This window comes from Xyrauchen texanus, chromosome 11 (assembly GCF_025860055.1).
Source record: "Xyrauchen texanus isolate HMW12.3.18 chromosome 11, RBS_HiC_50CHRs, whole genome shotgun sequence".
In the NCBI taxonomy this organism is placed as follows: domain Eukaryota; kingdom Metazoa; phylum Chordata; class Actinopteri; order Cypriniformes; family Catostomidae; genus Xyrauchen; species Xyrauchen texanus.
Genome location: NC_068286.1, coordinates 35,140,091 through 35,161,675, shown reverse-complemented (window position 1 = coordinate 35,161,675; position 21,585 = coordinate 35,140,091). Strand labels below are relative to the sequence as shown.

Below are 21,585 nucleotides of genomic sequence, written 5' to 3'. Positions count from 1 at the left end.
CTAATTGGTTGCTACGGTGTTCTGGACATGGCTGGGTCTAATAGCCTTTTTCTTGTGCACACCCCCCCACCCCGCACCTCCTCCAGAAGGATTCCCAGTTGTTGCTAGGGTGTTTTTTTGTTTCTAGGGCATTGGTAGGTAGTTGCTAGAGTTTCAGTTGTTTGCTAGGTATTTTCTAAGATGCTGCTTTTTAGGTGTTTGGTTGGATATTACTAGGCGGTTGACAGGGTGGTTGATCTGGTTGGTTGCTAAGGTATTCTCAGTGGTCAATGGGACATTGCTAGGATGTTTCTAATAGTTACTAGGGTATAACTAGGAGGTAGCTAGGCTGTTCCTGATGATTACAAATGGGTTACTAGGTGGTAGGTGCTAGGGTGTTCTTCTTGGTTTCTAGAACATTGTTAGGCAGTTGCTAGAAGGTTGTGGGTTGTTGCTAGGCTGTTGCTAAGGTGCTCCTAGGTGATGTTTAAGTATTTTTAATTTTATTTTTGGTATTTGGTTGGGCACTGCCATCCCATTCTAATAACAGTATGTTAATTGCAGCAAACTATCTCCCACTAAAGAGTTTGTAATATTGTTATAAATTAACTGCAATGTGTATGAAAATTCCACTATTATTACACACAGCAGCTCTACCACGCTGGTTGATGGGTGAGTGTGTGTGTGGGTGAGTGTGAATGGGATGTGGGGCGATCGAAGGCAGATTGATCTCATGTTTCCAGAGGATGCTTTTCCTGCCTGAGGCAAAAAGGGCCGTTAAAAAAACCACACACAGGCTCGTTTAGAACATTTTGTTGCAGTTTTTTTTTTTTTTTTTTATCACTCAAATAAAAGCATTTCAACTCATAAAGAAGATTTTGTTTTTGTCTCTCACCTTTAGTGTCAGACACATTTGTCATTCAAAGATTTAAGATTAAAAATTTTTTTTTACAAACCTTACCATTATTGAAACATTCTGTTCAATATTCTGATTCTACTGATTTGAATGTTTGGCTAAGCCGTAAAAGCAGTTTGCTTTCAGCTCTGCTGATATCAGACTTCCCACAACAGAGCAAAAGAATAGAAACTGTAGCTGACACAAAGTGAACAATGCCCATATTTGCTTATAACTTTACATATTCAAAACCAGCACAGCGGATCACTAGTTTCAGTTGTTCCAGTCTGAGCACAGCCATTCATCTGTACGTGGTGCTCTGGTCCATAAAGACTTGTAAATAATTGTGAAAAAATTGTTATGATAATGTTAATAACAATATACAACACCATGAATGCCCCACAAAATACATTGGGAATCTACACTGAAAAAATGTCTGTAATAAATAAATAAACAAAAAAAAAAAGTATTTCTGAATCAAGTTAAATATGTTGGGTGAAACTAATTAAAGACATTTTTATGTTCCGATCAGGTAGAAATATCTCTTTAAGGTGACAAATTTTATTATTTGCACAGTATGGTCCTCTCAAGGAAAATTAGTACCCAAACCCCCCCCCCCCCCCCTCCCCCCCCTTTTTGGAGTGGTACTTGACCCTACACTTCCAAGAGTGTTAAGAGTTGTCGCCAGGGTATTTCTAGGTGGTTAATAGGGTGGTTGCTAGGTGGTTATCTACCAGCCCAAGTCAAAAGGGCCCAGTCTCTATGATATTCTATTCTCACTGATTAGTTTAATTTAAACAACAGAATCCAATTGGAGGTTTGCACCATAAAGAAAAAAATATATATTTGCGTGAACTCACTGGTCACGGTGAGAACTAATTGTTTTATGTCAGCAGCTATTTGAAGTCGTCCTCTCCTCTCTGTGTGGTCTGTTCCACACAGACTGGGAACATTTTCCGCACATCGTTTATGAATATTCATCAAGCAAGCTGCATAGAAACACACGTAATTAGATTGACAGCATCACACATGGAGCACTGCTTTCTCATTCTCTGCAGCTTACTAACACACACAAACACCACAAACACACATACGGCCATGCAAAAACACCCACACACACATAGACACACAAAGATATCACCCACATTAGCCACATGTACAGTACACTTGAAGCAATGAATAGACGCATTTATAAATATAACACACAAAATATTTTAAAACTTGAAAGATTTAAAAAAATATATATTGTTACATATTCACTAACAACACTGTAGTATTTATTGAAATATATCTATAGGTGCAAGGCATTCACACTTAACCATGACATTAGCCAAACCCTTTTCGAAGGTGTTCAGAATGGAATAATGTACTAGCATACTAGCGCAAACACTTTTGACATTAAATCATGTGCAGGATACAAATTACAGAGATCTAAAATTACATTTTATCTAGTTCAATTCTAACTCTTGAGATCAGTGGTGGCATTACCTCAAGTGAAAATGCTATTTTTTTTTTAAATCATTAACTGCATTTGCACAAGGGGAAACAAGAGTAAATTATCAACATAAAAAATGACTTAATTACTTGCGGAAATACCAATTTTTTATTTTAGAAATGAAATTTCAACTAGTTATAACTGTATTTCTTGATATCTGCAATTGCATTGTGACTAATACAATTTCACAGTGATCTGTCATTAACTCCTGTTCAAAACACAATTACATACAGTATACCTACAATTAATTTAATAATAGTTGGAATGATTCACTCTTACTCTAAGATATGCAGGGACATTGCACAGTTTCAATCGTGATCCAATTATATTTTGTGATGTATCGCAATATATTAAATCGTGACATATGTATTGCAATATGTATTGTATCGTGATACCCAGCCCTAACAATTTTAATTTTATGTAAAAAATAAATGTTTTTTTTTTTAGCTGTAATTTGGCTTTCACATGTAGTGATGTAAATTTTTGATATCAATAATGTGATTTTTCAGCCTATGCATGATTTTCTTTTTTGGGGGATTTTCTCCCCAATTTGGAATGCCCAATTTCCAGTGTGCTCCAAGTCCTCGTGGTGGCATAGTGACTCGCCTCAATATGGGTGGCGTAGGATGAATCTCAGTTGCCTCCGCGTCAAAGACGGTCCATCCATGCATTTTATCATGTGGCTTGTTGAGTGCGTTACGGTGGAGACCTAGCGCATGTGGAGGCTTCACACTATTCGCCGCAGCATCCACACACACTTCAATACGTGCCCCACTGAGAGCGAGAACCCCGTTATAGCGACCATGAGGAGGTTAACCCAACATGACTCTACCCACCCTAGCAACCGGGCCAATTGGTTGCTTAGGAAGCATGACTGGAGTCACTCAGCACACCCCGGTGATCGAACTTGACACCAGGTGTGGTAGCCAGCATCTTTACTTGCTGAGCTACCCAGGCCCCCCATTGACAATTTTCAATATATAGCTCAATAATTATGTATTTGTTCTGAAATGGCTCAAAAGTGTTTGTTTGTTTTATCAGAGGAACCATCATTTCATCCAAAAAGCCATTGTAGCCAAATAGATTAAATATTTAAAGACATTAAATGAAAATCTATTCAAAACTAATTAAAGCATTATTTACCTTTTTACTAATACATTTTTGTGAATAAACAAGGTGTGCTACTTCACTAAGCTGTTCAGTTGAACACTGCATAATACTAAATTATTACTGTGAGCCACGTCAGGTTGATTATTATAATATAATGCTGAGTTATCATTATTATTCTGATTAATAGACAGACATACTTAGGAAGGCAGTGAGGCTGAAACGTGTTCTCCTGTTCTGTGAGATATAAAAAAGAAATGTAAAGAAATTGAGAAAAATGAGTGTGGATCATTTTGTTTTTAAGACTGTTTAAGTTGTATGGATCTATGCACCCTGAACTAGTAGATTCCATTTCTTTGATTACATTTGAGTTATGCAAAAGTAATATATTTCTGTCCTGTTTACTTCACCTTCACCTGTTGCTTTTATTTTGACACAGAAAGTGCTGAGCTTTTATCTAGACACAGACAAGACAATGTGTATTTGACAGTTTACAATGTTCTGCGTTGCCTGAAATGCTGTAATCTCCTCCTCATCTGTTATTCTGTGCCGCATTTGTAAATATGTATAATAACTTGTAGCGGTTACTAATGTTTGAAATTGCACGAATGCTTGAACCTGCATTACTTTGACTGCACAGTGCAAGCGAACTGATATGAAAGAGCTGCCATGCGTGTGCACACAGGTCAGCAAGTCACCGGTTTGTTTTGAAAATGTGCATTTTTATTAGTTGTAATTCAACTGTTGATGGAATGGAAAACGTCACTAGTAAATTACTGATTACCAAGTAATTTACAATACTAGTAACCTAAGTAGTCCATTTATAATACGTTAAATTGGAATTTCAACTAGTGAAAAAATTAAACAAGTAATTTTGTTTTCAACATTTTTTGGTTTTGTGGCAAAGTTAACTTCAGATATCTGTCATGTAATTGTAACTAGTAAAAAGTATTTTTAGTTATCTTAAATTACTGCATTTCCAGATATCTTAAATTAACATTGCCATATAAATCATATCCTGCACGTTATTAAAATCAAAAGGTTTTGCGTTAGCATACTACTTACTGCATAGTGCGCAATATACACTGTCAACTGCCTCTTATGTTTTTTAAGCAGTATGCTATTCAATATGCATTATGCAACGTTAAACATTTAAAACTGCAGTATGCTATACTGTTGTCACATGACCTCTGTATGTTGCATGTTTAATTCAGAGCATGACATCTAGTATCATATCAGAAATTACTACAGCTATTTTAACACTGGTTGTAAATAAACATGGTTTGTCTGGATCATTCTTCAAACTCTTGATAACAGAAGGTCAGGTTGAGCACATTGTATTTTAGGACGTTGTCCAAGCAGTAGGCTATACATACTAGATACTACAGGAGTAATAAGAGGATGGTAGTATGCCATTCCAAACATACCTGCAGTCTCTTTGTTTTTTTTTTTATAGTTAATCAGAAAAAGATTTGTGTTTCATGCTTCACCTGAAACTATGTGGGATTATTGTTAATCTCTGACAACTAAGCAGATCAATCAGTTATTATGTATCTTGTCAGCACAGCCAGTAGAGGGCACTGTATGAAGGGTTTTATTGTGTATTGGCACTTTTGGCACAGAGTGTGTACTCACTGTCACATTTCATCCCTTGTTTTACAAGTCCATACAGGAAAGATCCACAGTGGTCACAGAATGTAGGGCTGGAGTATGTGTGTACCTTAAACTTATGTTTACTGCGTGGGTCCTGAGACACAAAACACACTAGAGTCAGTGTTTTCATCTATACCACTGCATTTGACAGCTCATTATATAATTCACCATACTAATATTAATATAATGCTTCTTTGCAGAGATTACTTACCAAAGTAACTTAAAGCAGCTGTAAGCACAAAAAGAATCTGGCCACAGCCATTCAGAAAACATGAAAGAGGCTTTCTGTCAAAGGCATGTTTGGAGAGGACCGGTTTATTTTAGAGGTAAATGGTCTCCCAAACAGATGAGGTTTGTAAGGATAATGTTCTTTTAAATTAACCTTCCTTGACTAAACATAAACTTGACTAAATATGTCATAAAGCAAATGTGACATAAAAAATGCAATTGCTGAAGAAACCATTTCAATTACAGGCGCTCTTAAAACAATGATTCCATTTTCATGGACTTCAGACAACAGTTTATTCCAGCAGTTCTCTAATAACTAGCCTGCAGGTGGCATGATGTTGCATAAGTATTAGGTGTGAGGTAGTGAGGAATGTTTGCTCTGTAACAACTCAGAAACCGGAGGTTGGTCTTGGTCTGTTCAGAAAGCACTGCGACGGTAGCGTACATAAATCGGCAAGGCGGCGTGCGTTCTCATCATATGTCACAACTCACCTGCCATCTCCTCCTTTGGAGTCGGCAGCAACTCAGGTCGAGGCACGCCACCAATATCCCGGGCAACCTCAACACGGCAGCGGACGTGCTGTTGCAACAGGTCTCGCTCAGCAGAGAGTGGAGGCTCCACCCCCAGGCGGTCCAGCTGATTTGGGACCGGTTTGGCATGGCACATGTAGATCTCTTTGCCTCCCAAGACAAGGCATCCGCGCCCAGACCTCTGGAACCTCCATGTCTGGGCCTTGGACGGGATGCGGAAGATCTGAGTGACCTACCACCTGCGGTTGTAGACACGATCAACCAAGCCAGAGCTCCCTCTACCAGGCAGCTTTATGCCTTAAAGTGGCGCTTGTTCACAAATTGGTGTTCTTCCCAGTCTGAAGAACCGCAGAGATGCGCAGTTCGGTCAGTGCTTTCATTCCTGCAAGAGAGGTTGGAGGGGAGGCAGTCAGGCAGATATTCATGTCATCCTAAGACCGTGACTGGGCTACTTGCCCAAGGTTCCTACGACTCCCTTCAGGGACCAGGTTGTGAACCTGCAAGCGCTGCCCCAGGAGGAGGCAGACCCAGCCTTTTCGTTGCTGTGTCCGGTACGTGCTTTGCTTATCTATTTGGACCGCACACAGAGCTTTAGATGTTCTGAGCAGCTCTTTGTCTGCTTTGGCGGTTGTCGGAAAGGGAATGCTGTATCCAAACAGAGGTTAGCCCACTGGGTTTTTGACGCCATCTCCCTGGCCTACCAGACCCAGGCCATGCCCGCCGCCTTGCGGGTTTGAGCACACTCGACGAGAAGTGTGGCATCCTCGTGGGGACTGGCAAACGGCACCTCCCTAGCAGACAGGTCCGAGCCGGTAGAACTCGGTAACGCAGAACAACTGACCGGGTGCAGTGCCTTTCCCCTCTACTGAGGCGAACACGTGCGCTCTTATCCCAGGAGATCCCACTAACTCGGCTCTCTGGATGACTCCTCACTAGCCCTCTGGCCTGCAAATTCAGCAGAGGAATTTGAGAACAGACCCACTACGAGTTTCAAGTGCTCTCTACTGGGGTAGGGCTCCACAGGCCTAATTCCCTTTTCGGAAACTCCCTGTGATGTATTTTCCATGGTACGGTCCCCCTGTCGACGGACCAGTGTCTCCCTAGGGCGGTCGCTGTGTTTGTAGAGCCCCTCCCTCACTAGGTAGGACCTACCACCGCGCCACTTCCACGTGTGGCTTGACAGCCTAAGCAGGATGTGGTCTCCGCAAAGTATTTTCCCCCTGAAAGAATAGGAACGGAAAAGAGCACCTTCCCCGACACGTTTTATAGTGTTAACATAGCCCCAGCAACTTTATGCTCTATGACGAGAAACATAAAGAGAGAAACGGCTGTGGCTGGCTCCCATGTTAGTCATGTCACTTGTTCCCCCCTCAGGGGTGTTGGGATCCTAAGAACTGGATACGACACTTTTTTGGGGGCATTGTGGAGGGTTATGTGCGCCCAATACAGTTGCTGATGCTATTATTATTATGGTTATTATTAGATTCCTCTGTAAGGAGGGAATCTATTGTAATTGACGGTTTTATTATTATTATTATTATTATTATTATTATTATTATTATTATTATTCTCCTTGAGCCCCAATATCTCAAAAAGTCACAGGTCAAAAATTTTCTAATTTGGTACATTGATACTACAGGCCAACAGGAACACACAAACCAAGAATGGCCAACATTCGCCCCTAGGGGGAGCTACAGGTCACGCCGAAATTCCCATTTTCTGGTCAAAAATGTTCTAATTTGGTACATTGATACTACATGCCAACAGGAACCCACAAACGAAGAATGGCCAAGATTCGCCCCTAGGGGGCGCTACAGGTAATTCCCAAAAGTCCCATTTTCTGGTCAAATATTTTCTAATTTGGTACATTGATATTACAGGCCAACAGGAACCCATAAACCAAGAATGGCCCACATTCGCCCATAGGTGGCGCTACAGGCCACACCCCAAAAAAATATTTTCAAAGTGATACCATTTCCACGCCATTTGTCCAATTCTTCTGAAACTTGGTGTACATGCCTCATTTCTCATTGGGAACAAAAAAGCCTCAAGGATCCATAAGGTCCGGTATGATGGATTTTCCTGTACACTGAAAATGTTTTGTTTAGGATTCAGACAGAAATACATGTTTTTTGGATTCATAAATTGAGAGGGTTTAACCCCAACCCTTTACTGATCAATTTTAAATGATTTGCAATTTTGAGGAGGAATTGCATTGCTGCTTGCAGCTATATTTATTATTACTATTGTTGTTTTTATTATTAAGATCACACATACATATTCAGATTTTTTTCTTAGTTCTTTTTCTCAATATTAGCAGATAATTTTATTTACTAAAACAATTCCAAACATTTTGTTTCTGTACAGATACACAAAACTACACAAATTTGCTTGCTTAAAAAACTTTAATGAACAATCTGGATCTCAATGTCCTCAATGCGATCGCTTCCTTGGAACTATCATCTCCCAGGACCTCAAGTGGGAGCTTTCCCTAATCAAGAAAGCACAACAGAGAATGCACTTCCTGCGGTAGCTGAAGAAATTCAACCTGCCTAAGACAATGATGGTGCACTTCTACACAGCCATCATCGAGTCCATCCTCACATCCTCCATCACTATCTAGTACACTGCTACTACTGCCAAGGACAAGGTCAGACTGCAGCGTGTCATCCGATCTACAGAGACGGTGATTGTATGCGTAAAAAACGTATTTGGCAATAAGGCTTTTACTGATTCTGATCATCTCCAAACAGGATCTACTCCCTGCGCTTTCCCTAATTGTTGATTCAATTATTAGACCTATTAGCATTAATATTGTTATTGCTCTTAAGGATAATATAACAAAGTATTGCAATCATTTCAATAAAGAAAAGGCCGTGAGCTAATGTTTTCTTATACATATTTTTTTTTTATATTAGGCTATGCATCATATTTTTACTGTACTATGTTATTCTTATTGTGCACTATTCCACGTGTACTTGTATCACAGTACCTTTTGTTATATTATCCAGAAATGAATCCAGACATTATAAAAAGGGTAGTTGGCTTCGCGAGTTGGTTTGGAAAATACTTGTAGCAAAATACATGTATAAATATAAACACATGTAAATAAATATAAACAAATATAAAACATATATTTATGAAACCGGGCTCTTTACTTATCTCACTCGCATAAAAACACAGATTTTATACTCTTTAGAATGCATAAACACTGTAGAAAGAACATAATGAAACAGTTATGCCAAATTAGGTAAATAAATGCTTTAACAGCATTCAGTATATTAATCTCTAGCACTGACAGCTAGCCTAACCGTTGGAAAGGGGCCCCGCTGCGTTGGCACATCAATTGCCTGGAGTTGCTGACCGTCCTTCTTGCTCTCAGGAAGATCCTCCCGTTAGTTCGGGACAAACATGTCCTCGTGAGATCGGACAGCACCACGGTGGTGGCGTACATAAATCGCCAAGGCGGCGTACGCTCCCGCCACATGTCACAACTCGCCCGCCATCTCCTCCTATGGAGCCAGCAGCGACTCAAGTCGCTGCGTGCCACTCACATCCCCGGCAAGCTCAACGTCGTAGCGGACGCGCTATCACGACAACGCCTGCCCGGCGGGGAGTGGAGGCTTCACCCCCAGTCGGTCCAGCTGATTTGGGAACGGTTTGGCAAGGCCCAGGTAGACCTGTTCGCCGCCCAGGAAACCTCCCACTGCCCGCTCTGGTACGCCCTAACAGAGGCTCCCCTCGGGACAGACGCGCTGGCACACAGCTGGCCCTCGGGGCTGCGCAAGTATGCATTTCCCCCAGTGAGCCTTCTTGCACCGGTGCTGTGCAAGGTCAGGGAGGATGAGGAGCAAGTCACGTTGGTGGCCCCCTACTGGCCCACTCGGACTTGGTTCTCGGAACTCAGGCTCCTCGCGACAGCTCCTCCCTGGCGAATTCCCCTGAGATAGGACCTCCTCTCTCAGGGACGGGGCACGCTCTGGCACCCGTGCCCAGACCTCTGGAACCTCCACGTCTGGTCCCTGGACGGGACGCGGAAGAGCTAGCCGGCTTACCAGCGACCGTTGTGAATACCATCAACCAAGCCAGAGCTCCCTCTACCAAGCACCTTTACGCCCTAAAGTGGCGCTTGTTCGCAGATTGGTGTTCTTCCCGAGCCGAAGACCCACAGAGATGCGCGATTAGGTCAGTGCTTCTGTTCCTACAGGAGAGGCTGGACAGGAGGCTGTCCCCGTCCACCCTCAAGGTGTATGTTGCCGCTATCGCCGCCCACCACGATCCTGTAGACGGCAAGTCTTTGGGTAAGCACGACCTGATCCTCAGGTTCCTGAGAGGCGCCGGAGGTTGAATCCCTCCCGGCCAGGCCTAGTTCCCTCCTGGGATCTCTCGGTAGTCTTGGCAGGACTCCAGAGACCTCCCTTCGAGCCGCTCGAATCAGTTGGACTCAGGGCCCTCTCTCTTAAGACGGCCCTGCTGATCGCGCTCGCCTCCATTAAGAGGGTCGGGGACCTGCAAGCGTTCTCTGTCAGCGACACTTGCCTGGAGTTCGGTCCGGCAGATACGTCTGTGATCCTAAGACCGCGATCGGGCTATGTGCCCAAGGTTCCTACCACACCATTCCGAGATCAGGTAGTGAACCTGCAAGCACTGCCCCGGGAGGAGGCAGACCCAGCCCTTTCGTTGCTGTGTCCAGTGCGCGCCCTGCGCATTTACCTGGACCGCACACAGAGCACCAGACGCTCTGAGCAGCTCTTTGTCTGCTTTGGGGGACGGCAGAAAGGGAATGCCGTCTCCAAACAGAGGCTCGCCCACTGGGTTGTCGATGCCATCACACTGGCTTATCACACCCAGGCCGTGCCCCTACCCGTACGGGTCCGAGCTCACTCAACAAGGGGTGTTGCGTCCTCGTGGGCACTGGCCAAGGGCACCTCCCTAGCAGACATCTGTAGAGCTGCGGGTTGGGCAACACCCAACACCTTCGCGAGGTTTTACAACCTCCGCGTTGAGACGGTTGCGTCTCGTGTTTTCTCAGGTCCGAGCCCGTAGAACTCGGTAACACGTAGACCGACCGGCCGGGTGGATCGCTTGCGCCCAGCGCCCTTTTCCTGACGTCAAGGTAAAGTAGTGCGCCTTCTTCCCAGGGCGCCCCACTCCGAGTCGGGCCCCTGGTCGATTCCTCCCCAGCCCTCCGGGTCCGCGGTTCAGCGGAGGAACTCGCCGAGCCAAGCCACTGCGGGTACCCTGATGGCTACCCTCTACTGGTATAGGTGCTCCACAGGTAAAGTAGAAGGCCTCCTGTGCGGACGCCCCCTGTGTGTATTTCCACGGTTCTGTCCCCTTACGAGCGGACCTCCGTGTCTCCCTTAGGCAGTTACAGCTGCCCCGGTCGCCGTGCTGTAGCAACTCCCCCCTTCGAGGCTGGGATCTACCACCGCACCATACTTTCCACACGAGCCCTAAGACGGCCGTGTGATGTGTCTACCACTTTTCCTCCCCAAGAAAAAGGGCAGGTGTGGTCTCCGCAGGGTCTGGGTAAGACCCCCTTCCCTATATGCGTGTAAGGGCCCCGGCCGTGATTGCTCTATGCGAGAATCATAGAGAGAAAAGAGGCCCAGCCAGGCTGGCCCGTTCCCATGTTGGCAAACATCGCCTTGTTCCCCTCCCAGGGGAACTAGAAGGATCCCGATGTTCGTATGGGGCATTGGGGAAGGGTACGTGCAGCCGGGTACAGACGATGCGTGGCACTGGATGAATCCCTGCCCGCCTCTGTATCGGCAGTTCACGTACACGGTTCAGCACATGGCAAGATTGGAATGGGTCCCCTAGTGTCGCTTCTCCGACACAACGTGGACAGAGCGACAGAAGGGGAACGTTTGGTTACGTATGTAACCTCCGTTCCCCGAGGGAGGAACGACACGTTGTGTCTTTCCTCCGCCATGTCACTGAACCGAGCCACTGTTGTGGCCGGACCATTTCGGCTCCTCAGAAAAATCCTGAATGAACTCCCGTATTTGCGCCGCTTAAATACCCGTATGTCCGGGGGCGGGACATGCAAATACTGGCTGCCAACTCTCATTGGCCTTTTTTCATAGATCAGAGGTGAATATCGGCGCTCAAGAGAGACCCCTAGTGTCGCTTCTCCGACACAACGTGTCGTTCCCTCCCTCGGGGAACGGAGGTTACATACGTAACCAAACGTTTATTTTACAACATGTACAGTAGTCAGATGATTATAAATATTTTATTATTGTTATTTTATGATTTATGAAATTTAATTGTAATAATTTGTAATGATTATAGCCCAGGTTAACGCTTCAGAAATAGATTTATGCATTCAGTAATTTGTTGCATTTGTGATATAGTTTAATTCTAAACAATACCTACTGAAAATATATTATAAATGCAGTTTATTTATTGGCATTTTGTCCAATACTGTCCATTTTCTGCCACAGTTTCACGGTCAATTTCCTGCACACCAAAAGTTATGCACTTTGTAAACCCCATTTAGTACCATGTTTTACAAATAAAACATACAGTATTATCAGTAGTATCAAACACATTGTTAGCCTACTGTTGCGCTGCCCTTAGGCATATGAACAAACAACTGGCACATTGTAATGTTGAACGAGTGCTTAAATCCGTTTGCTGTGAATGTGACAGAAAGCATAAACATAACTTTAGCCTACCTAGTCATTATAAATCATGTGAAACTACATTGAATCAGGTGTTTTTTTTTCTTTTTACTTATATTTTATTAAACCTCTGCATTATACGTTACAAAATTATTTTACATTTTGACCTCTTGGTGGTTACATATTCCAGCAGTATTGACAGTCATCCAGTTTTAGCAAGCTCAACTACATTCTACAATTAACAGAAACATCAAAATACATCTGTTAATGGATAAACAAAAACAATTATTATCAATCGCAAAAAAAGAAAAGAAAAAGTGGCTATGGTGGGGATACTTTATTGTATTAACAAAGGCATTACAGGGGTCAATCGCTTTATGAATTTCGGCTTTTGGAGCCATAGTGAGAATGTAATTCCTTCCATTTCATACAAATCCCAAACTTTTTGGATCCAAATATTATATAACGGAGGTTCAGGTTTTATCCATCTAGCTGTAATGCACTTAAAGGCTGCTGCCAAAAGGATTTGTAATTGGTAATATTGCGTTGCTCATATTTTCGTTGCCTCCGCTGTCACTGCGGGGAACATTAAGAAAATTAAGATAAAAAAATGTATCTGCTTCGTGTGGTTATCTGTTCTCTTCATAGATAAATAAATGCATAATCTGCTATGATTATGCTCATCCTGTAAATTCATGATTGAAAATGAAAATGTGAACAAAAATAAAAGCTATTAAAAGTCTTATTATCATTAAAATATGAAAATTAAAATGATGGATAATAATAGATTATGATGGAATTTTACGACCCTGTCCGTCAAAATGACGGACAATAATAAAGTCTTACACAAGCACTGTATGTGACTTGTTTTTTTTTTTTTGGAAAATGCTACTAAGATGGACAGAAAACATGGACAAGTTCTTGAAAAGGATAAATATTGACAATGGTTAATCTATGTTGGAGAGTGGTGTGCTGTAGAATTTTTTAGTCGTAAAAAGTGTGCCTGGCAAAGGTATCTGGCAAAGTCTCTGAGATGATATTTCGCTTTACATAGTTCATTGCCTCAGGTGCACTCTGGAACTCCTTTCTTCTCTATTATATGAAATTTGCGGTCTAGCTGGGAAAAATAGGCTGTATCAGATACCCTGTCATCCGCATAGAGCTTTTCTGATGTCGGTAAAAGCCACTCTCGCCCTGGCGACGTTAGCTGTATAGTCTGGAAATCTCCATGCGGTCACAATCGTACAGCTTTGCAATGTTGGCACAGGGTTTATTGCCCGGCTTACTAGATTTTCACATCTCTGTCCATTTGTAATGACTCGCAACAATTTGGAAACTGCAGAGGGCGAACTCGCTCCTGGTTGTTCTGGAACACCCACAATGCGAATATTCCCTCTCTGCATTCAGCCTTCCACGTCCTCACATTTTCCTTTAAGTTCATCCACTTGATTTTGAAGTTTAGTTACTGTGGTCTGAAGAGTAATTACTTCATCTGACCATGTTGATTGTACCCCTTCTACATCCTTAATGTTCTCCTTTATTTGCCTGATTTCGGCGCCTGTAGCAGTAGTGTTGCTCACGATTTCAGTGCGCATTGTGAGCAGTTCACATTTAATACTGTCAAAATCTTCCGCGAGTGTACTCTTCAGTTCTTGCTTTATTATAGATAATATATCAGACCTCAAAGATGAAAGAATATCTGCTTTTATCATACATGGTCCATGTTTATGTCTTCAGGTCGCGTTGTAGGAGTATCCGATCGGCCCAGGTTGGATGAAGCACTCTGTCCGGGGTCTTCAGGCCTTGCACCAGAAGAGCCGTCATACTTGAATTCACGGAGATTCGCTGCCATCCATGATGATAATAGTCCAGTGTCAACTTTTTATTTGTTTGTGTCCAGTATAGTGTATACCATAATTTCTGTGCCAATAATACTGCTGTAGAATTAAATTACTATGGATTCTGCAGGAGCTCTGCTAAAACACGTTTTACTCCATATCTTGCTCAGTAGTGTGCCCAATGTTATGAAACAGGGGGTATAATTTAATCTAAAATCATATATACTGTATTTCCAATCACATTCATCTCCGCAAATTCCATGGGATGGTGCTCACGGAGATGGTGCTTAAGGTTTGCCTTAAGTGTTTCCCGCCTGAGTCGATAATTTTTGCGACAATCTTTACAGACTGGGTAACCATCAACACTGATAGTGCCTTGTGGGTCTGTAACATACCCAAAGTAATCCCAGACAGAATACTTCAACAGCTTTCGCAGCTGAAATAAAGGTTCAGGATTGAACATGTCTGTATGATGCGCTCTTGCTGCACTCATGCTGCGCTCCGCTCGTCCTGCATGTCTGATGTGTTCGTGATGCGCTGCGCTCGCGACACCTGCATGTCACCATTCAAATCGAGTGACAGTAGAATGTAACATGAGAAAGGCACAATTTCAAGATTAATTTTATCTTGCCATATTTGTATGATGCTGTATGAATGACACCGATTCTGTCTTAATTAAACTGATTTGGATTTTAGAAAAGTTTTGAAATAAATCAGTCTGTTCTTGCAATATCGTCAGTGAGAATATTTCAACGATATGACAACCGCCCATTTTAATACCGAGGTATATTGTGAAACCTTGAAAACGTTACATCCCCAGTTTTCTGGTAAGTTCACAGTACTTACATCTGATGCAGGGCCCTTGTCAGCCCCTGGGCAGGAGAAAGCAACAAACTCATGGCAGCGCTTGTGGACCACAAAACAGCACACTGGGGAAAGACAAAGAGAAGTATGAGGTTTAAAACACATGCAGTACAAGTCACAGTGGCTCTAAAAAGTACTTACAAATGTACTGTATGAATGTGTTAGATAACAAAAAAAAAAAAAAATAGAACAAAGCGGTGTTACTGTTACTTTTCAAAATGAAGAGTATTTGGACACTCTCTGGTTGTCAAACTTTAATGGAGCATGTCATAATTAATGTGATGAACAACAAAACACCTGAGGGGAACTGACTTCATACGTCCATTAAAAAAACACCTTGCAACATGTAATAAGATTCTGAGGTTCAGGGAATGAGGAAGCGGGAGACGGCAATTCCAACACAGGAATGTATCTTTTATTTCATAACACACGTTCGCTTCAATGCGCAATGGTACAGCTCACACACAAATAACTAAAGGTTTTTAATAAATAATAGCAATAATAATGAAGCAGCCAACACACGCCTAGCTTGTCTCCACAGCCGCTGTCTCCTCTCCTTAAAAGCCCAGTCACTTCTCACTGAAACACAAGACAGGTGTTTTGCACAGGTGGAAATCATTCACCACTCATTTGTAGACAAATTTGAAAAGAACTAGAGTGGACCTAAATACAAAAATATTCTTGGGTTGGAAAATCCATGAAGATACAGGCAATTTATGCTGTAAATGCTGGATGATGATTTGAATCAGAGTTAAGATTGTATGACATAGATGAAAACAATTGCCTAGGCGAGAGACAGGAGTATGAATTATCGTCAGGTTCAGCAGTGATGCAGTTGAGGTTTGTGTGAGTAAACGCGTCTGCTTTTAGTTGGTCGCGCTGTGCAGTTGAGCAAATAACAGCCTGTTTTCATAACATCAGTGTACTTGCCTGGTGTAAATAAATACAGTATCTCACAAAGTGAGAACACCCCTCACATTTTTTTTTAATATTTGATTATATCTTTTCATGTGACAACACTGAAAAAATGGCACTTTGCTACAATGTAAAGTAGTGAGTGTACAGCTTGTATAACAGTGTAAATTTGCTGTCCCCTCAAAATAACTCAACACACAGCCATTAATGTCTAAACTGCTGGCAACAAAAGTGAGTGCACCCCTAAGTGAAAATGTCCAAATTGGGCCCAATTAGCCATTTTCCCTCCCCGGTGTCATGTGACTCGTGAGTGTTACAAGGTCTCAGGTGTGAATGGGGAGCAGGTGTGTTAAATTTAGTGTCGTCGCTCTCACACTCCCTCAAACTGGTCACTGGAAGTTCAACATGGCACCTCATGGCAAAGAACTCTCTGAGGATCTGAAAACAATTATTGTTGCTCAACATAAAGATGGCCTAGGCTATAAGAAGATTACCAAGACCAATGTATGTGTACCACAGAGATTATCAAGCTGGCTTACACGGATTTAACTTTCCACACACACAAGAAGGTGACTCTCAAATCAATATAATTCAAGGTGCTCTCAGTCACTGTTTTCCTCATTACATTTTACTCAATAAAATCAACAGTAATTTTAAAATATATGTATAAAATCGATCACTCACATGAGATGAAGACTCCATTTTAGTAACCTTATAAAACTTGTTTTATTCTGCATGGACAGGGTCTGGCTGTTTTACTGTCTCTGTCTGTCTATCTAATCTCTTTCTTTTTGGAGGAGGTTTGGCACAGGGATCTACAGGGGAATTTAAAAATGTCACTTAATTTCAAAAATGTTGCAGACCCCTGCTGAAAAGACCAGCTAAAACCAGTTTAAGCTGGTTGGCTGGTTTTAGCCAGCTAAGACCATCCTATCCAGTCAAGACCACCCTGACCAGCTAAAACCATACTGACCAGCAAAGTTCAGCATGACCAGCTAAGGCCAGCTTAAAGACAAGCTTGACCAGCTAAAAAAGGATTCAAAACCCTTTTAAAACCAGCCTGATCAGCTATGACCAGGCTGGGCAACCAGCTAAAACCAGCCAACCAGCTTATACTGGTTTTAACTGGTCTTTTCAGCAGGGCAGCATTTAATGATTATTTAAATGGCTTTGCAATGTAAAAATCATGAAGTATACATACAATAATATGGTAACCTATCATCCACATTTTATAGGCATAAAATGCAAAACTAAATTTTATACAATATGTAATGGGGGTCCCAGCTCCATCTCTCTACCCACCAAGTGGTCCTTGGCCTGAAAATGTTAAGTATGGAGTGCCACAGGGATCAGTTTTAGGGTCTCTGCTTTTCTCCTTACATATGTTTCCCCTGGGAGATATTATCAGGAATCATGGAATAAGTTTCCACTGTTATGCTGATGATACCCAACTTTATATTTTTTTGAAACCCAACTCCAATTCTCCAAATTAGAGTGTATCAATGAAATCAATGATTGAATGATTGAAATTTCCTTCTACTCAATTCCGAAAAAACAGAGGTACTAATTATTGGACCAAAACAATAAATAAAATATAATTTGACTCTCGTTGGATGTATTTTTACAACGTCTTCTACAGCGCAGAAATTAGGTGTTATATTTGTTACCAATCAGTCCTTTGAAAATCTAATTTCCAATGTTTGTAGAACAGCATTCTTCCACCTCAGAACTATTGCTAAGTTACGACACATGCTCTCTGTTGCTGATGCTGAAAAATGAATTCATACATTCATGACCTCAAGATTATTGTAATACATTACTGGGAGGATGTCCTGCAAGTTCAATAAATCAACTTCAATTGGTTCAAAATTCAGCAGCCAGAGTGCTGACTAGAACCAAGAAATATGATCATATTAGCCCCATTTTATCATTATTACATTAATACAAAATTGATCAGGTAGCCAATGAAAACATTTTGTTATTAGCTACCTGTTCAATTTTGTATTAATTAAAACATTTAAAAAATGTGTTTACTACGTACAAAGCTTTGAATGGTCTAGCTATGCAGTACTTGAGTGACTTTCTACCATGCTATATTCCATCACGTTCATTACGATATCAAAATCCAGAGGTAGATCCTTTTCGGCTCCAAAACTATGTAATAGTCTCCATAACACTGTTTGGGATGCAGACACTTTCACTCAGTTTAAGTCTAGACTAAATACTCATCTATTTAGCCAGACATACACCTAATTTATCCATCAACTCACAAATAGGCTGATTTAGTCAAGTCTGCCTGAACCAGAACCATTTATCATGATCTATAAATCTGCCAAAATATTTTTTTTTTGGCATCTACGCTAACATTATTCTATTTGTATCCCTTTCTCAACCTCGGGATACATATCCAGAGGTTACCAAATCGGGCCAGATCCAGCTTCGTTCCTGCTTGGTGTCAGACTCTACTGCTACGCGTCTCTGAGTGATGACTATTAAATGCAGCTGGTGCCAGCCAGACATCACTTCAGTCTATTATGATGGACTTCATGGGATAAAATGATGCCAACACTAACTATAAGACATGGGATACTTCATATGCCACTGCCTGAACCTTGCCCTTGGACTTAGGATAGACCTCAACGAAATGTACTGCCGTTTGAACTGCGATGCGCCTCACTGATCTCTGACTGCATCACCTTGGTCTGATGATGGACTACACTCTTAAAATGGAATAGATAGACTATCAATTAATTGCCAATAACAGGCCAACAAACGAAGGACAATGCATCTATTAGCCCTTTTCCACTGAAATTGTGAAGGTTCTTGTGCAGAGCCTGTGCTCCGCTGGTTCACGGCCGGGGCAAAACGGAGCCTATTGTAAACAGTCCACAGACAATGCATTACGGTCTACATGGTAGTTTCACGTGACTACCTAAAACATAAACAAACATGGCACGTTATAGTGTGTTTGTATACAGCTCTTGTTATACACTTTGTTTTTGAGGACATATTTAAACATACGGATTAATGCAATCCATCGCTATTACATTGCTGTGGCAGGGCGGAGGGCGGGGCCGGGTCGTGATCCTACACACCCGGTCCCGTATTAGGCTAATTAAGCCACCGTGAGGGATAAAGGTCGACTGCAGAGGATCGTGCGGGAGAGAGAGATCGTTTACGGACATGTCCGTCATGTGTGTGTTTATGTTGTCTTTTAAGTTTATCATTAAACCATTATTTATATCGTCAAGCCGGTTCTCGCCTCCTCCTTTCCATTGATCACTTTACACTGGTGCCGGAAACCCGGGATGTCCAGGACCTCTGGGAGAAAAACAGCCCCACAACATTAAAGATCCAGCAATACACTTTTAACCCTGGGCATTTGTTACTTCATCTCTGTGTGCACCAATCCCATCTCTGATGTGTTGCCAAAAGCAATTTTTTTTGTTTCATCTGACCATAGAACCCGGTTGCATTTGAAGTTCCAGTGGTGTCTGGCAAACTGAAGATATTTGAGTTTGTTGTTGGATGAGAGCAGAGGCTTTTTGTTTCTTGAAAACCTCCCAAACAACTTGTGGCATTGTAGGTGATGTCTGATATTTTTTGAGACTAACTGACCACAAGACCCAACTAATTTCTGCAATTCTCCAGTTGTGATCCTTGAAGATTCTTTGGCCACTTGAACCATCCTCCTCACTGTTGCTGGTGACAATACTGACACTAGTACTTTTCCAGGCCGATTCTTAACATCTCCAGTTGATTGGAAATTGTTAATTATTGCCCTGATGGTGGAAATGGGCATTTTCAATGCTTTTGCTATTTTCTTTTCTATTTCTTGTTTTTATTCTGAATACATAATTATGATTCTTTTTGAATAAAAGATTAAAATAATAAACAATGCAGATTTTTTCTTCACAGCATTCCTTTCTCATATTTACTGTACCAAGGGTGCCAATATTTTTGGCCACCACTGTATTATTTAATAATTTATATTATCCACAATTTACAATCATATTTAATCAAATTACACAATGATGAGTCTAAGACTTTATAGATATTACGGTTTCATTTTCTGTTAATGCATAATTTTCTGTAAAGCTGCTTTGAAATTATGTGTGTTGTGAAAAGAGTTATACAATTACAAATGACTTGACCATGTATGGAAAAAAACATGCCATCAAAGGGAATGGTGACAAAGTCTTTTTACTCAACAGCTCAATTTGTGTTCCACGTTTAGTTTTCAGACAATGACAATAAACTTGTATATATTTGATAGAAGTTGATTTTATCACTTCTTCAATTACACTAATATATAGAGATAAACTAAAATTAAGTATACACATACACACACACACACACACACACACACACACACACACACACACACACACACACACACATTTTCTATTCAGTTTTTATTTTATTCTATTTTGTTATTATAATGTTTTATTATTATCATCTTTGTCTTGTTGCTGTATTGTATTGTTGCACACTGGAAGCTCCTGTCACCAAGACAAATTCCTTGTATGTGTAAGCATACCTGGCAATAAAGCTGATTCTGATTCACCCAAACATTGCTAAAAGGGCTAAAACGGCAGATATAAATATTGCCTATATTTTCTGCAAATCTGCAATATGTATTGTGAAAAGTGCAATACAAATAAAACTGACTTGACAGCACTAAAGAAACAAAAACAATCCGATACAATAAATACATACAAAACAAAACATGAAGTTAAAGATCTTTAAATCACAGGGGATTTCTTGTATTCATTATTAACCTGACTATTAAATATGCATTGTTAAATAAATGATTTATGAGGTTGACAACTCAATGACAACTGGTGCGATCTGTGATCTGCGAGTCTGTTTCATGCAAACTCTCTCTTCCGATCAATCCATTTGGCACACATGTATTTCCTCTCCACACTTTTGACAGACCAGGTAAACATAAATACTCGAGGTAAGGGAGGGAACCAGACACACACACAAAAGGTAAATCTAACTATAGCAGACATTGACATTCCAGCCCTGTGGATGCAATGTTGGATATATGAAGGAGAATGTGGGACGGTAAAGTTTTAGCCACTGACACGGAGGCAAATGGATCTCACCTTCATGTGTAAACAGTCTATTGTATTTGATCTAACCCTGCCCCTTTTCCAGAGAAGCATTCCAGGACATTCCTTCTGTAATATGTACGCAGTTGCCTAGCAACAAGACTTCATGGTTAAACCAGTTGGAACGGCTTCCTCCACTAAATGTCAAGTTTATAGTCTATAAGCTGATGTTTCTGCTTATAGTCACCAACAGGGTCCATATTAAGAACCGGTTCCATATTTTCTTTTAAAACTGGAACTGGATGATTTTCATAGCTTTCGGTTCCATTAACAGTTCTCAAATGTGCATTCTTCTACCTCAGCATGAAACACACAGCATTACTAGTGT

The 21,585-nt window shown here is 41.4% G+C and overlaps 1 protein-coding gene across 1 annotated transcript in view; it reads right to left on the bottom strand.

Moving 5' to 3' along the window:
* LOC127651419 (protein kinase C beta type-like) overlaps positions 1-21,585 on the bottom strand; it is a 62,416-nt gene that overhangs the window by 28,087 nt on the left and 12,744 nt on the right. Inside the window, exons 3-5 of the mRNA XM_052137224.1 lie at positions 15,205-15,287; positions 5,112-5,223; positions 1,735-1,863 (exon numbers count right to left, since the gene is read on the bottom strand). Of these exons, the coding sequence (XP_051993184.1) occupies positions 1,735-1,863; positions 5,112-5,223; positions 15,205-15,287 (324 nt within the window). The remainder of the gene's footprint in view (positions 1-1,734; positions 1,864-5,111; positions 5,224-15,204; positions 15,288-21,585) is intronic.